This window comes from Canis lupus, chromosome 8 (genome assembly GCF_011100685.1).
Source record: "Canis lupus familiaris isolate Mischka breed German Shepherd chromosome 8, alternate assembly UU_Cfam_GSD_1.0, whole genome shotgun sequence".
NCBI classification, from domain to species: domain Eukaryota; kingdom Metazoa; phylum Chordata; class Mammalia; order Carnivora; family Canidae; genus Canis; species Canis lupus.
Genome location: NC_049229.1, coordinates 371,063 through 392,101, shown reverse-complemented (window position 1 = coordinate 392,101; position 21,039 = coordinate 371,063). Strand labels below are relative to the sequence as shown.

At 39.1% G+C, this 21,039-nt stretch overlaps 1 protein-coding gene across 11 annotated transcripts in view; it reads right to left on the bottom strand.

Moving 5' to 3' along the window:
- Positions 1-2,799: 2,799 nt before the first annotated feature.
- The window catches only part of NLRP3 (NLR family pyrin domain containing 3), a 52,277-nt gene continuing 34,037 nt past the window's right edge, over positions 2,800-21,039 (bottom strand). For all 11 annotated transcript variants that reach the window (XM_038544093.1, XM_038544098.1, XM_038544102.1 and 8 more), the window contains 3 exons: positions 7,077-7,247; positions 6,446-6,616; positions 2,800-3,435 (listed from right to left, as the gene is read on the bottom strand). In XM_038544093.1, coding sequence (XP_038400021.1) covers positions 3,246-3,435; positions 6,446-6,616; positions 7,077-7,247 — 532 coding nt within the window. In that variant the 3' untranslated portion in view covers positions 2,800-3,245. The remainder of the gene's footprint in view (positions 3,436-6,445; positions 6,617-7,076; positions 7,248-21,039) is intronic.

Sequence of the window (21,039 nt, the reverse complement as noted above, 5' to 3'; positions counted from 1 at the left end):
GCTTAGGAGTGCTATTAAGCATTTTTAATTTTATTGTTTTATTATGTTTAATTAGGAAATAATGCCATATGTACAGAAAAGATACAAGAATAAGAATGATAAGGGTGCCTGGGGGGTTCACTTGGGTGACAGGATGACTCTTGATTTGACTCGGGTCATGATCTCAGGGTTGTGTGCTGGGCTTTGTGCTCTGCACACAGCCTAAGTGAGATTCTCTCTCCCTCCCCCCACTCTCCTGAGTTCTGTCTCTCAAATAAATAAATCTAAAAAAAAAAGAATATGAATAGCATATAGTGCAATCCCATAACCACCCCCCTTCCCCTCCCAAGAATTACCTGTTATCAATACTGACATGGATGTTCTTTTTTTATATATATAAATTTATTTTTTATTGTTGTTCAATTTGCCAACATATAGAATAACACCCAGTGCTCATCCCGTCAAGTGCCTGTCACCCATTCACCCCCACCCCCCACCCTCCTCCCCTTCCACCACCCCTAGTTCATTTCCCAGAGTTAGGAGTCTTCATATTCTGTCTCCCTTTCTGATATTTCCTACCCATTTCTTCTCCCTTCCCTTCTATTCCTTTTCACTATTATTTATATTCCCCAAATGAATGAGAACATATAATGTTTGTCCTTCTCCGATTGACTTACTTCACTCAGCATAATACCCTCCAGTTCCATCCACGTCGAAGCAAATGGTGGGTATTTGTCGTTTCTAATGGCTGAGGAATATTCCATTGTATACATAAACCACATCTTCTTTATCCATTCATCTTTCAATGGACACCGAGGCTCCTTCCACATTGCTGCTATAAACATCGGGGTGCAGGTGTCCCGGCGTTTCATTGCATCTGTATCTTTGGGGTAAATCCCCAACAGTGCAATTGTTGAGTCTTAGGGCAGGTCTATTTTTAACTCTTTGAGGAACCTCCACGCAGTTTTCCAGAGTGGCTGCACCAGTTCACATTCCCACCAACAGTGTAAGAGGGTTCCCTTTTCTCCACATCCTCTCCAACATTTGTGGTTTCCTGCCTTGTTAATTTGCCCCATTCTCACTGGTGTGAGGTGGTATCTCATTGTGGTTTTGATTTGTATTTCCCTGATGGCAAGTGATGTGGATCTCATGACATGGATGTTCTTGAAGATGACAGTCCCCTCTTCAGATAGAATTCCTCTTTTCAATTGTACTGCCTCATCTGGAATTGGTGCAGTGTTTCCCAATGACAAGGTTCTGCATATACATCCTGTGCTGCAATTATTCACCTTCTCAAGTCATCTCACCAGAAAGGAAACATCCATTTGCCTCCATTGATACCTTTTATGAGATGGTTAGGATGCTATCTAATTTCTGTTCTTTACATAGTTAATATTTTTCTTTCACAACTGATTAGCCAACTGTGGAGACTCCCCAAATATGTAAGTACCTGCTCTTCTTTCACATCCTTTTAGCGTTTAGGACTCATCCATTTGCTTCATACTTGATACAATCTTTACTATGATAGTTGGAAAGAATTATTTTTTTTCCAGTTTCATGCTGTTGATGTTTGTATATTAATCTTCTATCCAACAACTTTACTTATTTTTTTAGTTCTACTGGTGTAGGAAGCCTCATGGATTTCTTCCAAATTAATAGTCATATTGTAGCATTTTTATTTATCCAGATATTCCTCTGGGTGAGTGATTGGTAAACTCTCAATTCAGTTTTAAGTTCCTGGTGTCCAGAAGTTTTTCTCTTTCCAGAATAACTGTGTTTTAATTACATTTTACCCTGTCAGTCAATGCGTGTGTGGCAGGGAGACAGTGTGTAATAGTTCACTTCACCAAGATGCAGAAAACAAAAATCTAGATCAGAGTTACTCCCAAACGCTGGTCCTAGACAAGAAAAAAAGCTTGCAACAAAATATAAATCACACACTGTTTCCTTTATTGAGGCATTCTTACCAAGAAAAAAAATCAGCTTATCTAAAAAGCATGCTTAGTAATGTGATTGATCTACATCCTTGCGCCAAGTTTCTTATATCAACAGTTGGCAGGCAGTGCTTTGAGCAGCAGAACTCTGGATGCCTCATTTAACGAGGAAACAGTGTTTCCATCCTGAACAATCCCATGTGGTTCAAGAGTTGTCCCATGCATAGAAAAGCAATTAATCAATATGAAGTATGGCAGATGAACTGCTCCTGAAGTCAGATAAACCCAAGATAAACTCTTACAATTGAAGGTAAAATGCATTTTCTACATAATACCTCTATTTATTAGTATAGGCTCCATGTACTCTAAAACCTTCTTTTGCATGATTTTCAATTTTCTATCCCAGCAGAGCTGCAATTTCAACCACTAGAGTCAGGGTAAGATGATTTTTTTTTCTTCGTCTATTACTATTACTATTAAATCATTTGGCAAAGAGATTTTTTTATTTATTTTTTTAGGATTATCTTTTTTTATTTTTATAAATTTATTTTTTATTGGTGTTCAATTTGCCAACATATAGAATAACACCCAGTGCTCATCCCGTCAAGTGCGCCCCTCAGTGCCTGTCACCCATTCACCCCCACCCCCTGCCCTCCTCCCCTCCCACCACCCCTAGTTCGTTTCCCAGAGTTAGGAGACTTTCCTGTTCTGTCTCCCTTTCTGATATTTCCCACTCATTTTTTTAAATGCATAAAGCAATTTAATTTATCTACAGTAGTTTATAGTAAAAAATATTTCTAGCCAACTTCTTTTAAAATTAAGGGGAAAAAACTATTTAAATCAATAAATACCAAAAGGGCTTATATTTTCTGAATTTTCAACTATCTACAATAAACATGAATTCTTTTATTAGAAAATAAAACTGTTACAAAAACCAAAAATAAATAAGTCATTGTCACAAAATTGCAACATAATATATAGTTTACTTGTTCTGTTATAGTCAGTTAAGGGAAAGATAGTAGGAGTGGTGATGGGTGAAAGTGAACAGAACAAAGATAGGTAAAAAAGATATGAGGGAAAGGAGATTTAGAGAGAGTAAGAAGCGAAAAAGAAACAGAAAAAGTGCTTTATTAAATGAGTTAGTTACATGAGGTCACCAAAAGGAACATATCTGACTAAGGTTCTATACTGAGAACCACCTCATTTGGATGATGTGATTGTCCTGTGTCTTCAAACCGGGACAAAGGGGGTGCTCACATTCTCTGTACAAAGGCACCATCAGCAGGATTTGGCATCCCACCCTGGACCAGGGGAGTCGTCGAGAGATGGTGTTCACCCTGGATGGAGGAGTGCTCGCTCCCACTTGTGGACACCTAGATGGCAGGGAGCCCAAACGCTGGCATCTGGCAGCCTGCTTCTGTCACTACCAAAAGGCTCAAAGACAATGGTCAGCTCAGGCTTTTCTTCTTGAAGTGTTTCTAATGCACATTTTGTATCATAATTGAAATACATTTCACACAACCTGCAAGAGGAAATAAAGAGCCTTGCATTATGTTCTTGGAAGAACACTCTCAGAGTGTTTGCCTTAAAAATCTCATCTCCTTACTTCCCTTAACCTAACACATTCCTAAACTCTCCAATGCTATAATTCATGCCTCATGTTTTCCGGTTATATTTTTAACCTTCAAGTTTGGAAATGTTTAAATATATGTACATTCACAGAGAATAGTAATGAACCCCTAGGCCTGTTACCCAGACTTGACAATTAATAACTCATGGCCAATCTTGTTTCATCTCTCACCCACCTACTCCTCACATCAGTGGATTATTACAAACACAACATTGCATGCATCTGTAAATATTTCACTATATGACACTAAATGAACGCTTTTTAAAAACACAACCACAATTCCATTATCACACTTTAAAAAGTTAACAGTGATTCTTTAATATCAACATATATGTCTAATCAGTGTTTAAATTTCCTCAACTGGCTGATACACTTTTTATATTATGTTCATTTAATCAGCAGCCATGTAAGTTCACACACTGCAAATTATTTGGTATGTCCCTCAAATCTTCTTTGATACACAATTTCTTCCCTATTGTCTCTCTCTCTCTCTTTTTTTTTAAGTTTCCCTTACAACTTAGCTAAGAAATCATTCCATTTGTCCTGCATCATTTCTAACAATCTTGATTTGCTTGTGTGACGGACTGATTGTGTTTCTCCAAAATTCATACATCAAAGCCCTAATCCTCCATGTGATGGTATTTGGAAAGAAGCCTTTGAAATAAATTAAGGTTAGATGAGCGGGGGTGGGTCATCATGATGGGATCAGTCCCCTATGATAAGAGAAGCCACAGCACACACTCTGTCTCCCTGTCCTTGTCTCTGTCTCTCTCTGCCATGTAGGGACACAGGGAGAAGGCAGCCATCTGCAAGCCTGGAAGAAAGCTCTCCCCAGAATCTGAATCTCTTGGCACTGTGATCTTAGACATTCCGTATTGAAAACTGTGAGAAATGAATGTGTGTTGAGCTGATAAGACATGTTGACTGCATAGAGGTTCCTCAGTCTAGTTGAAGCCTGTCCCTCATCTCCAGAGAGTCCTTCAGGACTGGGTGAGCAATTCCACATACAGAAATGTCCCAGCTTCATCCTGGCCTATCCTTCCCTTTGTCCCTCTATTTTCTTAGCTCTGAGAATTTTGGCTTTTCCTGCAGCACGTGTGCTCCACTGTGTCTGCTTAATGATGCAATGCCGATGCATACTTCTGCTTAAGCGAACCTGCATTTCAGTTGGTTCTCAGCCTTGAGGTCATGAACTAGAAGTCCCAGGACTAATAGAATTTATATTATTTGAGTAAGATATAGATAATAAATAAACAAGAAAATGATATTGCATGTCTGTACAATGGTGATCAACACTATGGAAGAAAATAAGCAAAGAAAAGGGGATGAGGATATGCTGGACTGCTGTTTTCAGTAGGATGATCAGAGACAGATATCTAGAAGACCTTTCAGCAGAGAATTTAAAGACACATGGGAACAAGACACCAATGTCAAAGGGGAGAGAGGTCCAGCAGAGGGAACAGGAAGTGCAAAGTTCTGGGGGTGACAGTAATTTTGCAAAACTACAAGGAGATCAGTATAAGTGGAGCAGAAGGAACATGAATTAGGAGAAAATGAATTTGCAAAAGAAGCAGGGGCCAGATCACAGGGGGCCGTGCGCACTGCCATGAGTTTGTGCAATTTGCTTTAAATGTGACAGGAAGTCACTAGACCATTTTGGTAGGAATGATATGATTACTTGTTCATGTTTTAGCTGCACCCTCCATCTGCCATGGTAATAATAATAAGAGATGCAGAATGCCACCAGAATATTCCAGACAAGAGGGCAAATGGCTCGAACCAGGGTAGGAGTCACAAAACTGGCAAGAAGAGGTCAATAACAGGTATGTTATGAAACCTATCAGGGCACGTCAATGAGTTGGACGTGTGCATAACAAAAAAGAGGTGTCAAAGATGACACAGGTTTTCTTTTTTCTTTTTTTTTTTTTTTTCCTTTTTTTTTTTTTAGCTTGAGAAATTCACAGTGAGTAACCATTGACTGAGATGGGGACAAAGCAGTTTTTTGGCAGAAGGGGTAATGCGGTTTGGATTTGGACATGTAAAGTTTAGAAGGTTTATTAGACATACAAACAGAAAGGTCAGATTAGCACTTGGACATGGAATTCGTGCAGGTATAAGTTGGGTAGCACAACATATATATGGTAAAGCCAGAAGACTAGATGATGTCCACATGGGATGAAGTATAGAGAAGAAAAATTAGCCCAATGATGGAATCCTGAGGATTCAGCATGTGCAGGTCAGGAGGATAAAGAGAATCCACAAAGGAGACTGAGCAGAAACAGCAAATGAAGTGGAAGAAATCCACTGTGAAAAGGTGTGACCCCCTAACACTAAGTGAGGGGAGTGTCTTCTGTGGAGAATGTGATCATCAGGGCTGACAAACGTACAGGACTCATTAGGAAGCTCTTACTGGAGAGGTAATGAATATCTGGTGGTATCACTAATAATAAAACCCAACACAATGCACATAAGCTGGTTCATGGAACTTCTAAACTTCATGTTTCTGGAACTCTCTTTTCCCACTTAGAAATCCTCAGAACACCCCACTGTGCAAAGACCTTTGTGATTAAGATGAACCACGGATGCTCTTGTTCTCAAAGTACATATGGTCACTTAAAGAGCCATATAGCCCTAGTCCTCCACTTTCATTGGGACTTGTGTTTTTTGGGGAACATGAATGGAAACTTTTCACACCCAACTGAATGTTAATTATTCTGACTGTCCAGATAAAGTTAAATATTGGTTCATAACTCATATACCCTATAAAAAAAAGTCTGGGACAACAGGCTCAGGCTCAATCTCAGTCTGAGTACAGATGAAACCATCTGGGGTTTTGATAACTGATCAACTTGTCCTTGGGACTCTGAATGCTGCCACGTGAGTCTGTGCAGAGCACACTTACTTCAGGCTTTGTAGGATGCAGCCCTGTTGTTTTAGCACTTCGCAGAGCAGCATGACCCCTAGATCTCCCAGGTCATTGCTGCCCAGGCTTAGCTCCCGGAGGCTCTTGCTGGAGGTCAGAAGCGTGGACAGATCCCAGCAACAGTGTGAGGTGAGGCTACAGCCATCCAATCTGCAAGGAAGAGGGTGATTTAGAAAAAATGCCCTGTTCACCATCCCCCCAACTCCACAAGCTCTCAGCTTGCAATGTTTCAAATGCACAAAAAGCGCAGGATTAACTAACTTGGAATAACTTTTTGTGCCCATGGTTATTTTTCTCCCCTTTTTCAGATGAAAGTATTTTTTCCAGTCTACTAGATTGTGAAGATCAAATTAGTAATTGTGAATTGATTTTTGCCAAATTCTATGCCTCTCTTCAAGTTTCCCTAAAACACAGTGCCAATCACCCTATTCTTTTGTGGTGAGGGAAATCCAGTATTTACAAGAAGTAGAGGTCCTCTCAGTCTCAGGATCCTGAAATAAGCTGAACCTCAAGAGGACACCATCACTTCTCAGATACAAATCATCCCATTATCATCCCCCCACCTTAGCCACCATGCATCCCCAACATTGTAATTAGCTATGAGACCTACTCTAATATCTGAAGCTTGCAGTTGGGGTGCAAGAGGCCCTCACAGAGTAGCTTCACCCCTGTGTCTCCAAGAGCATTGCCCCGTAGGTAAAGGTGTGTGAGCTTCTGGTTAGTGCTGAGCATGGAGGCCAGAGCTGGACAGCAACCTGGTGTGAGGCCAGAATTCACCAACCTGGAGAAGGAACAAGAACAAGCCTTCAATGTTCAGCCTTCCTTGAACATGGTTCAGCTATCTTGCCACAGGAATCTCATCTTATCTAAAAAGGTGCATCCTTGCGTCACCTGGGGGCTCAGGTTGTGATCCTGGGGTTCTGGGATCAAGCCCTGAGTCAGGTTCTCTGTTCAGTGGGGAGTCTGCATCTCCCTCTGTCTTCCTGCACTGCCCACTGGTGCTCTCTCTCACTCACTCTTTCTCTCTCTCAAATAAATGAAATCTTTAAAAAAAAAAAAAAAAAAGCTGCATCCTTCAACTTCAAGGTCAGGAGCCAGCATCTTGCATACAATCTGAGGAGAGCATGACTCTGCCTGTGGACCAATAAGAGAGACAAGTAATGGTCACAGCAGATGTCTTGCTGGGATCATTAGAAGAGACAGAGCAAAAGCAAACTGATCCAGATTCCTTCCACATTCTTCTTCTTTCTTACACATATTCCCTCTCCTATGCATGCTCCTTACCACCACATCTTAATACCAAAAAAAAAAAAAAAAAAAAAAAAAAAAAATCCCAGATTATCCTACACTGTTAATTCCAATAACAATGCAGGCACTTGCCTTATTTGATTCTCACACTAACTGAGCGAGGTGGCAGTGCAGCTGTAACTATTATATATCTTTTACAGATTACACATCTGAGGTTATTAAATCATATGTTTCTCTTAAGGTCAAAGAGCAAGTGTTTAGTGGAGAGGGGACTTGGACTTAAGCCTTATAGGGTCTTTGCTCCTCTGTGTCCCTTCTATCCATATCACTCTTCCTTCTTCACTAGAAGGGGTCTCTTGGAGCAGAGATCTAGATTTGCATTACACTCATTAATTACACTCAGGGATTAAGATGTTTGGTGTGCTGCACTTGGGTCAAAGTGAATATATCCTATCACCCAACAGGAGCATGATTCTCTGAGGTAGAGCTGCATCATTCTAGCATAGAAGCTCAGAAGGTGGTACACATACACAGAAAGCCACATATGCTAGACCTTCAACAAAACTTTGACTTAACAACATCTCATGCAATCAAATTCTTTCTGCCAGAATCCTTAACAATGTTATGTTTTTAAGCTCTAAGATGTTTTAGAATCAGGAAAAAAAGACACATAGAAAGTAGTACCAGCAGGTGATCAAAAGAAAGCAGAAGTACTTATCTACACAGTGCTTTCCATCTCCCCAGTCAAGGATGAATCATAATTAAAAAAAAAAAAAAGAATAAGCAAGACAAAGAGGAGAATAAAGCCCAAGATGGATGAGTTTAAAAAAAAAAACAAAAACAAAAACAAAAAAAACAAGGCAAGTTTTAAAGGGCTTCTAGTAATAACTTTATTTCCAGCTAGGAACAATTTCATCAGGTGGTCCTTAATTAGGATACAGAAGGTATTTGCAAGATTATCAGCGTTATGAACCAAACATTTGTGTCCTCTCAAAATCATGTTGAAATCTTAATACTTATTGTGATGGTAGGCAGGTGCAGCCTTTGAGAGGTAATCAGATCTTGAACATAGAGTATTCATTATGGAATTAGGGCCATGATAAAACAGACCCTAGAGAGTTCCCTTTCCCCTACTGCCATGTGCTGACACAATAAGATGGGTGTCTGAAAGCCAGGAAGAGAATTCTCACCAGGAACCAGATGATCTATGGACACCTTGATCTTCAGCTTTCCACCTCCAGAACTGTGAGACATAACTGTTTGTTGTTTGAGTCACTCAGACTATGGTACTTTTGTTACAGCAGCCTGAACAGACTAAGACACCAGCAAAGATAAAGATCATTCCAGAAGACTGAACATGTCATTCAAAAGGAAAGGAAAAAATATTTTGCAGGATACAAAATGGAAACCTCTGCCATCATTTCCATAAAAGGACTGGAAATGATTATGAAACAAGTATTTGAGGAACAGTGCACCATGAAATGCAGCAGTTACAAGCACAAGGTGGTTTTGTTAAGAATAAGTCACATCTGAATTATCAAAATGTTAATAACCATTGAGACTGAGTGATGGATGCATGGGGTGCATGATGAAATATTTAGGCAATCAAACAACCACTTGATTAGAGGGCTGTAACCATCATTTCTCTTGGTCTCAACCAATCCATTCGACTCAGTTCTACATTCACTGAGCACAGATATCTTGCCATGTACTCTATTGTCAAATTATTATGTTTTTTAAATGTACTGATATACTTTACATTATAAAAATGTGTCACAAAAGAAAACTGAGGAAGAATATTTAACATTTTTTAAGTGTTTACTATATGCTTGGCTGAAATAATGACTTTAAGTAAGATTATCTCATAGATTTACTATAAAACCAAGATGGAGCTGTTGTTTTGTTTTGATTTTTTAATTTTATTTTTCAGCTTAAAGTGTCCTTTAATAAGTGAAAATATTGTTCATAAAATTCCCTAATGCTAATTCCTTTTTTATTTAATTTAAATTCAATTAGCCAATATATATGCAGGATTGTTTTCATCCTTATTTTTAAATGGAAAAGCTGAGACTCAAGGAAATTACTTGAAAAATAAGAAGGAGCTTCCTAGATGGACTGTGAGGATGGGAGAGTATTTTGCATACCAAGCAAAAAGAAAGTGATAAGCAAGGGAAGGAAGGATGAAAGAGGTCAACTTTTTAGAACTAAGACTTATTCAATATGACTTAAAATGGAGTAAAGGGTATGGCAAAAGCAATGATCTAGAGCTGATCAGGGACAGCTCTGTGTAATATGCTAAGACACAGCAAGTACACTCTGACTTCAAAGAACTTTTGAAGTTTTTTAAGAAACACCTCAATATTACCAAGTCTACACTTTATTATTTTTAAAAGACTTTATCTATTCATGAGAGACAAAGAAAGAGAGGCAGGCATTAGAAATGACAAATACCCACCATTTGCTTCAACGTGGATGGAACTGGAGGGTATTATGCTGAGTGAAATAAGTCAATCGGAGAAGGACAAACATTATATGGTCTCATTCATTTGGGGAATATAAATAATAGTGAAAGGGAATAGAGGGGAAGGGAGAAGAAATGGGTAGGAAATATCAGAAAGGGAGACAGAACATGAAGACTCCTAACTCTGGGAAACGAACTAGGGGTGGTGGAAGGGGAGGAGGGCGGGAGGTGGGAGTGACTGGGTGGTGGGCACTGAGGGGGGCACTTGACGGGATGAGCAGTGGGTGTTATTCTGTATGTTGGCAAATTGAACACCAATAAAAAATAAATTTATTATTAAAAAAAAAGAAAGAGAGGCAGGGACATAGGCAAAGGGAGAAGCAGGCTCCCTGCAGGGAGCCTGAGGTAGGACTTAATCCTAGGACCCAGGAATCATGGCCTGAGCCAAAGGCAGACACTCAACCACTGAGCCACACAAGAATCCCTCAAATCAACATTTTAGAAAACTCCTCTGGTGTTGTGTAAAAGAAAGAAGGGGGTAGAGGGAACTGAAAGTAAAGAAAACCTAATATTTTCCTGTTTACTGGCTAATCAGCCCCCTGGAAAGTCCCACTGTTCAACAAGGCAGTAAAGAAAGGATAAGAAGGGAACAAAAGATGAGGGTGGGCAGCACCCTTTAATTCTTTTAATTCAGCACCCTTTAATTCCTACAAGAATTAAAGAATTTTGCAAATGCCCACCATGTGGCATTTATGTAATATTGGTGTGGGAGGAGAGTGGTGCAAAATGCCACCAGAGATAAAGACCTAAATTCAAGACATTTAGCCATATTTAGCAAAATGTAAAATACCTAAAAGTGTTATCTCATTAATTATGCTTGTAGGTATCTACCTCAAAAGAAAGAAAGAATTTTATGCACACATAAATAAAGTTATATATATACTTTGTTTTTTCATACTTACTTATAATTGTAAAAAAGAACTTCATCCAAAGATTTATCATTCAATGAGAACCTAAATAAAATACTATAATGCATACTATGTAATATTAAATCCAAATATGTAGATCTGTATATACCAGCATGGCAACAAATTCATAATAAATTTAAGAAGAAATCATAAGAAAGACTCCACCAAAAAAAAATGTGAGAATTGATAAACAAATTTAGTAAAGTCACAGTATACAAAATCAATGTATGGAAATCCATTGCATTTCTGTACCCTAACATTGAAGTAGCAGAAAAAGAAATCAAGGAATCGGTCCCACTTATAATTGCACCAAAACCAATTAGATACCTAGGAATAAACCTAACCAAAAAAGGTAAAAGATCTGTACTCTGAAAACTATAGAACATATACAAAAGAAATTGAGAGGACACAAAGAAATAGGGTAGAAATTCTATGCTCATGGACCAGAAGAACAAACATTGTTTAAAATATCTATACTACCCAAAGCTATCTACACATTTAATGCAATCCCTATCAAAATACCACCAGCATTTTTCACAGAGCTAGAGCAAACAATCCTAAAATTTGTATGGAACCACAAAAGACAATGAATAACAAAGCAATCCTGAAAAAGAAAACAAAAAAAATGAAAATAAAATAAAATAAAATATAATAAAATATAATGGGATGATGGTTCTTCCACTTCTTCTACCTAAAAGGCATCTGGGTTTGGTGTGTACACACTGTAAATTGACATGAGTATGTATATGTGTGTCTGCATTTTAGTGCGCCCCTTCTCTCATCTATAGACGTAACAATAAAACACTAAAGAAAGTGCCTGAGAAAAATAAAACAAACTTCTGGGGGGAATCAAATTATATTTGGTAAAAAGGAAAATTTATGGGTTTTTGTTTGTTTGTTTTACACTGTGTACTTTTTATAGAGCTAAATATATTTTGTTACTTCAGGTCCATAAAATTCTTTATGTATTTTTTAGTGTGCTCATAACATTTTGATGTATACTTAAAAATATCTAAAGACTTAGGAATGTTAAAAAAATAAAATTTTCAATTAAAAAAAAAACAAAAACAGAATGGTCCTAGCATAAAAACAGACACCTAGGTCAATGGAACACAATCAAGAGCCCAGATATAAAGTCATGTATATATGGTCAACTAACACTTAGCAAGGAAGCCAAGATTACTCGGGAATAAAAAGACAGTTTCTTCAATAAATGTTATTTGGAAAACTAGATATTAACATGTAAAAAAAAAAAAGAAAGCTATATACCATTCAAAAAAATTAACTCAAAATGAACTAAAGATGTAAATATAAGACCTGAAACCATAAAACACCTAGAAGAAAACACAAGGGGAAAAAGCTCCTTGATGTAAGTCTTAGGAATTTTTTTTAATATGATGTCAGATGCACAGGCAACAAAATAAAAAACAAACAAGTTGGACTCCAACGAACTATAAAGCTTCTGCACAGGGACTCCTGGGTGAGTCAGTAGTTGCACGTCTGCCTTTGGCTCAGGTCGTGATCCTGGACTTCCTGCATGGAGCCTGCATGGAGCCCTCTGCCTATGTCTCTGCCTCTCTCCTTGTGTCTCTCATGAATAAATAAATAAAATATTTTTTTTAAAAAAAGAAACTTCTGCACAGCAAGGGAAGTGATCAACAAAATGAAAAGGCAATCTACAAAATGTAGAATAAACTGTGAATGATATATCTGATAAGAGGTTAATATCTAAAACATGTAAACATTAAAAATATCAACATCATTAATCATTAGTGAAAGGCAAATCACAAATACCATGAGATTGCCACCTCACTTCTGCTAAAATGACTATCATAACAGAGACAGAAGATAACAAATGCTGGGAGGATATGAAATAAAGGAAGTCCTTTTGCATTGCTGGTGGGAATGAAAATTGGTACAATCAGTGGAAACCAATGTGGAGGCCAAAAATTAAAAATACAACTACCATGATTTACTAATTTCTCAAATGAAATCTGTATATAAAAGAGGTACCTGCACCCCATGTTCATTGCAGTATTATCTACAACAGCCAAAACAAGGAAACAATGTAATTGTCCATCAAAAGATGAATGGATAAGGAAGATATGATTATGCATGCAATTGAACACTACTCAACCATAAAGAAGAAAGAAATTCTGCAATTTGCTACAAGATGGATGGACCTTGGGGGACACTACACAGAGTGAAACTAGTCATGATCTCTCTTATATATAAAATTGTAAAAAAAAAAATTAAAACTCAAACCAAACTTACATAAAAAGAGATTAGATTTGTGATTATCAGATGTGTGGGGAAATGATGAAGGTGGTGGAAGGGACAAATTCTATTTATAAATAAGTGCTGGACCTGTAATGTATAACATGATGACTATAGTTAATACTGCTGTATGATATCTTTCAAAGTTACTAAGAAAGTAAATCCTAAACGTTCTCTTGACAAGGGAAAAAACATATTTTTGTAACTAAATGAGGTGATGGATGCTAACCTAACTCATTATGATGATCCTTTCATAATATAGGTACATCAAGTTATTATTTTTTAGACCATAAACTCATACACTGCTGTGTGTCAGTGGTAGCTCAATAAAGCTGGAGGAAAATAAATGAGTATTGTTTAGATAACCCTTTTGTGGTCCTTTGTTACATCAGCCCTAGAAAACCAATTCACAGGGTGTATTAAGATGGGTGGTGGATGGACAGACAGACAGGTAAATGTTAATGCATAGTAAAATGTCTGGAAGCTTTGCTCATCAGCTCCTCGTAAATGGTTCTCTCAGAAGTGGGCCGAGTAAGAACTTTTGCTTCTTACTTCATGCATTTATATTATTTGATATTTACACACTAAGCATGTCTTATTTTTGTAATAAAAGACCCACATGCAGAACTTCCAGTTTCAGTCCAGCATGTAGAAAGCTGAGAACCCACCACTCATCTTAACAGCAAGTTAAAAGCTGAATGAGCTACTAAACAACTCATCCTTAGGTCCACAAGAGAGATGTGGTCACAGGGTAATCTGCTTCTCCCAAAATTGGAGAGACAGAAGGGAACCATAACTGCCTGGATCAGAGCCCCACAAGCTGAAACCACCATGGGAATCAGTACACAGATAAGGAAGCCTGACTACAATTGATAAATCATTGGATGTTGGGTATAGACAAGTCTGAGAGATAAAAACACCAGAGGAACCCAGTCATAGGGGAGTCCCCTTACTTCTCTAAGTTTTATCTCTAGGGGCTCAACCATATTCTTGCAGTATCAGAGAAAAATCACTTTGTGCTTCATGAGGAGGGGAGAGAAGACCACTTTAAAATATCACCAGTTGCTCTGCTTTTCTTAATAAAGCTAATTCTTAATGAGAAAAACTAGTTAAACCGGGTCTAACCTGATAAGATATTATTAGAGCCTAATTGGCCTTAGAAAAGAAAAATACTCAACCCCAGCTGAATTTAGCTCTCTTGGAAGGCCTGAGTGGCTCAGTGGTTGAGCTTCTGCCTTCTGCTCAGGGCATGATCCCAGGGTTCTGGGATTGAGTCCCACATAAGGCTCCCCACAGGGAAACTGCTTCTCCCTCTGACTCTCTCTGTGTGTCTCTCATGAACAAATAAAATCTTTTTTTTAAAAAAAGGACCCAGAATTATCTACATAATTATGAAGGAAAATCAGAGAACCGGCACCACTGAATTCCAAGAGTCGCTATAAAACAATAATAATGAGGACAGTGCAGTACTGGAAAAGTAACAGACAAATTGATCAACAGAACAGAATGGAAAGCTCAGAAATAGACCCACATAAACATAGTCAACTGATCTTTGACAAAGGAGCAAGGCCAAGACAATGGACAAAAGTTAGCCTTTCAACGCATGGTGCTAGAACAACTAGACATTCACATGCTAAAAAAGAAAAAGAAAAAAATACTCTAGACCCTGACCTTAATGCACTGCACATGTAAAAATATTTTTAATTAACTCAAAACAGATCTAAATGTAATATGCAAAATTATAAAATATCTAGGAGATAACATAGGAGAAAATCTAGATTATTTGGTGTTTAACAATGACTTTTTAGATACAATACCAGAGGCACGATGCAGGAAAAAAATAATTGCTGATTGGACTTTATAAAAATTAAAATTATCTTCTCTGAGATGCTACCAAGAGAATAAAAAGACAAGCCATATTGGGAGAAAATATTTCCAAAGACATATCTGATAAAGGACTGCAATTTAGAATATACAAAGGACCCATAAAATCCAATAAGAAAATAAACAACATGATTTAAAAATAGGCCAAAGACTTTGACACTTACCAAAGAATACACACAGGTGACCAAAAAGTTTATGAAAATACACTCTACATCATAAGTCACCAAAGAAATGCAAATTAAAGTAAAAATGAGATATGACTACACACATATTACCATTGCCACAATGGGAAACAGACAATGCTGAATGCTGGTGAGGATACGGAGCAACAAGAGTGCTCACTCATGGTGTCAAGGATGCAAGATGCTATTACGCCCTCTTTGGAAGGCATGTTTGAGTTTCTAACAAAACTAAACATCCTTTAATATATGATGCAGCAATAGCACTCCTTGATATATTTTTAAAGATTTTATTTATTTATTCATGAGACACACACATAGAGGCAGAGACATAGGCAGAGGGAGAAGCAGGCTCCCTGTGGGGGAACCAATGTAGGACTCAATTCCAGGACCCCCAGATCACACCCTGAGGTGAAGGCAGACACTCGACCACCCAGGTGCTCTCACTCCCTGATATTTACTCTAAGGAGCTGAAAACTTATTTCCATGCAAAAAACGCCACAGAGATGTGTATCCCACCTTTATTCTTAAATATGAAAACCTGAAAGCAAGAGGTTTAATAAGATGACAGAGTAGGAGAAATTCAGAAACTGGCTGCAGAGTAAGAGGACAGTAGGCTCCTCTCTTCCTATGAACATAATTAGATAACTATAAAATCATCCTAAATACCCCAGAAGCCAACCTGAAGACTGGCAGACCACACTACACAACTAAAGAGACAGAAGAGACCACTTTGAAGAAGGTAGGAAGATCAGAGATGTGGTTTAGGGGAGAAACAGATCACAGATGCCATGGTGGGGAGGAATCATGGTCGCAGAGAAGGGTGAGAAAGAGAGGAGTACATAAGGAAATACACAAAGAGGACACCTCCACCGCATTCATTTGGCTTGAAAAATGAGAAAGGCTGAAGTTGAGTTCTTGAAACCAGCAGAGCTTAAATCCTGGAGTTTTAAAGGTCAGTAGGCTTGGCTGGAATAGAGCCTGGAGGGTGCTACCTACTTCTGGAGCGAAGACAGGCAAAAAACACAGGAGCAGAGGGCATTGAAACAGTGATCTGAACACACCTGGGGCACACAGTGGGGGAGATCATTCCTCATTTTGGAGGGCTTCCCTGACAGACAGCATTCAAGGAGACACCTCTCCAGGAACAAAGAGCTGGCTGGTATCATTTCCCCCTCCATCTCTCAGCACAAACACAGAGCCACCTGCAGAAAGTGCAACACCTACACTTGTTTCCCAAACTGCTTACTGCAAGCCCCACACCCTTGTGGTCTGATGTGACTTGCCTTTCTCAGGAAAGATTGCCTCAGTCTTAGCATGGTGGGCCCCTCCCCTCTTCAAATCCCTGTCCACACCATCTCCTGACCAGAGAGTTCTGCAGGCCCCCCTGAACTCATGGAAGTGGTCTCAGGTCTCATATCACAAGCAGACCAGAGCACACCTAGTTACAATTCACCACATGCAAGCCAGGGACCAAATATGTCCACAGTGGGCAAGGAGAGCCTCTGCAGATGACTGGCCTGGAGGACAGAGAGGTCAAAACACAGCAGAAGAGTACACAACACACATCAGAGACACTCTCTGGAGGACCAGGTACTGGACACTACATGACTCTTCTTCATAAAGCCATGACTACCAGGAGGAGAAAACACAACAGTCTTTTCTAACATGGAGAAAAAGGCAGTCTTAGGCAAAATGCCAAGGTGGAGGAATTTATCCCAAATGAAAGACAAGATAAGAGATGGCCAGAGATCTATTCAAAATCGATTTAAGTAATATCTGTGGTGGAAAATTGAAAGAAACAATTATAAGGATACTCACTGGGCTTGAGAAAAGAAGACATTAGTGAGACCCTTACCACAGAGATAGAAACAAATCAATCAGAGAAAAAAAATGCAACAAATGAGATTAAAAATAGGCTTGGTGAAATGAGTAGCTGGCTGGAAGAAGCAGAGGAATAAATTAGTGGCACGAAGACAAAATAGTGGAAAATAATGAAGCTGAACAAAAGAGAGAATAAAGAATTCTGTAAAATAAGAATAGACTTAGGGAACTCAGTTGCTGCCATCAATCATAATAACATTTGTATTATCAAAGTCCTTGAAAGAAGAGAGAAAAATGGACAGAAAATTAATTTGAGAAAATAATAGGTGAAAACTTCCCTAATCTGGGGAAGGAAACAGACATTGAGATCCAGGAGACAAGAGAATTCCCATCAAAATCAACAAAAGCAGGCCAACACCAAGACATATTGTAATTAAATCTGCAAAATATGTTTAAAAATCTTAAAAGCAGCAAGAAAAAAGAAGTTCGTAACTTACAAGGAAAGATCCATAAGTTTAGCAGCAGATGTTATCAACAGAAACTTAGCAAGTTAGAAGAAAGTGGCATGATATACTCAATGTGCTAAATGGGAAAAAATCAGCAGCCAAGAAAAATTTGTCCACAAGGCTATAATTCAGAATAGAAGGAGAGATAAAGAGTTTCCCAAACAAAAATGAAAGTAGTTTGTTACCACTGAACCAGCGCTACAAGAAATATTAAAGGGGATTCTTTGAGGACAAAGGAGAAACCAAAAGTGGCAAAGAAAAGAAAAGCTCAGAGAAATTTTCAAAAAATAATAATGAAGCCAGTAATAAAATGGCTATAAATATGTATCCATCAATAATTACATGGAAGAGGGGGGAGGGGCAAGATGGAGGAAGAGTAGGGTCCCCAAGTCACCTGTCCCAACCAAATTACCTAGATAACCTTCAACTCATCCGGAAAACCTACGAATTCGGCCTGAGATTTAAAGAGAGAGCAGCTGGAATGCTACAGTGAGAAGAGTTCGCGCTTCTATCAAGGTAGGAAGACGGGGAAAAAGAAATAAAGGAACAAAAGGCATCCAAGGGGGAGGGGCCCTGCAAGGAGCCGGGCTGAGGCGGGGCGAGTGTTCCCAGGACAGGAGAGCCCCGACCAGGAGACGCAGGAGCTGCACCGACCTTCCCGGGCGGAAAGGGGCCCGCAGGGAGCTGGAGCAGGACCCAGGAGGGCGGGGATGCCCTCAGGCTCCCGGGGACACTAACAGACACCTGCGCCCCGGGAGAGTGCGCCGAGCTCCCTAAGGGCTGCAGCGCGCACGGGGGACCCGGGAACAGCTCCAAGGGGCTCCAGCGGAGGCTCGCAGCACTGCAAAGTTCCAGGGGAAGTCAAGGGACTTACAGTTTAAAGAATCAGAGGATACTGCCCCTTGTTTTTCTTTTCTTTAATCAACATTTTTTCCTAAAAAGACATACAGATGGCTAACAGACTTGGCATTAGGGAAAAACAAATCAAAATGAGATATCACCTCGCACCTGTCAGAATGGCTCAAATGAACAAAAGAAAAAAAGTTGTTGAAGATGTGGAGGATTATACTGTTGGTGGGAATGCAAACTGGTGCACCCACTGTGGAAAACAGTGTGGAGGTTCCCCCAAAAAGTTAAAAATAAAGCTACCCTATGACCTAGCAATTTCACTATTAGGTATTTACCTAAAGGATACAAAAAAAAAAAAAAAACTAATTCAAAGGGACACATGCACCCCAATGTTTATAGCAGCATTATCTACAATAGCCAAATAATGGAAACAGTCCAAATGTCCATTAACTGATGTATGGATAAACAAGATGTGGATAAACTGATGTATGGATACACAAGAATGTGTACATATATACATATATATATATGTATACATTCAGCCATCAAAAAGAAAAAAATCTTGCCATTTGCAACAATATGTGTGTGTGTGTGTGTGTGTGTATATACATTCAGCCATCAAAAAGAAAAAATCTTGCCATTTGCAACAATGTGGATGGACCTAGAGCATATCATATTAAGCAAAATAAGTCAGTCAGAGAAGGACAAATACCATGTGATTTTACTCATGTGTGGAATTTAAGAAACAAAATAAATGAGCAAAGGTATAAAAGAGAGACAAAGAGAAACCAAGAAACAGACTCTTAACTATAGATAACACACTGATGGTCACAAGAGGGGAGGTGGGTGAAGCGATGAGTGAAATAGGTGATGGGAATGAGCAATTGTTATGTGGAGCACTGACTGCTGTATGGAAGTGGTGAATCACTATTACTGCACACTTAAAACTAATATTATACTGTATGTTAACTAACTGGAATTGAAATAAAAACTTTTTTAAAAGATCATGGTGTAGGAGGATCCTGAGTTCATCTTGTCTCGCAGCACAGCAATAGCTACATCTATGCAATTGAAGCTCTGAAAACAACTGGGAAACACAGGAAAGACAATCCATAGGGAGAAGGCCACATGAATTAGATAGCAGGTGTGGGGGCACAATGAAGAACTACATGCCTGGCAAGTCCTACCCCATGTGAGAGGCATACCACAAGCATGGAAACCCAAACTGGGAAGAAAAGCCCCCATAACATCTGACTTGAAAGACAGTGGAACTTAGCTCTGGGCACTTTAAAAATTAGCAGATTCCACCTTTTTAAAGATTTTATATATTTATTCTTGAGAGACACAGAAAGAGAGGCAGAGAGAGGAACAGGCTCCATGCAGGTAGCCCGATGTGGGACTCGATCCCAGGAACCTGGGATGATGACTTGAGCTGAAGAATATCAACCACTGAGCTACCCAGGTGCCCCAGCAGACTCAACTTTAGGAGATCGGGGTAATAAAAAATTTAATCCTTGCCCTAAAATAGCCAGCATAACAGAGGCACCTGGCTGGCTCAATCAGAAGAGTGTGTGATTCTTGATCTCAGGTTCATGAGTTTGAGCCTTGTGTTGGGTGTACAGATTACTTAAAAAAAAACTTAAAAATATATTTTTTAAAGATTTTATGTATTTATTTATTTGAGAGAAAGGGAAGGAGCGCAAGTGGGAGAAGGGGCAGAGGAGGATGGAGAGAAAACCCCAAGTGGACGACCCACTAAGTGGAAAGCCCAATGCAGGGTTCAATCCCACAACTAATAAGATCATAATCTGAGCAGAAATCAAGAGTCAGAGCAGCCCAGGGGTTCAGCGGTTTAGCGCTACCTTCAGCCCAGGGCCTGATCCTGGAGACCCAAGATCGAGTCGCATGTCTCGCTCCCTGCATGGGGCCTGCTTTTCCCTCTGCCTGTGTCTCTGCCTCTCTCTCTGTGTGTCTCTCATGAATAAATAAATAAAATCTTTAAAAAAAGAAAGAAATCAAGAGTCAGACACTTATCCGACTGGGCAACCCAGGTGCCCCAACTAAAAAATATTTTTAGAAATAGCCAGTATAATAAATAATTTAGCCCAAGAAACAGCACAAAAGCAACCACTGAAAAGTGACTGAAGGGGAGGGGCCTGGATGGCTCAGTAGGTTAAGCATCAAGCTCTTGGTTTCAGCTCAGGTCTTGGTCTCACGGTTGTGAGGCTAAGCCCCATGTCAGGCTCCACACTCAGTGGGGAGTCTCTACCTCTCCTGTCCCTCACCTCTTTTTAACATAAATTAATTAATTAAATATCCCTAAAAATAGAAAAGAACATGCCTGGGGGGTATGTGCAAGAGATTTGTTTCCTAATCT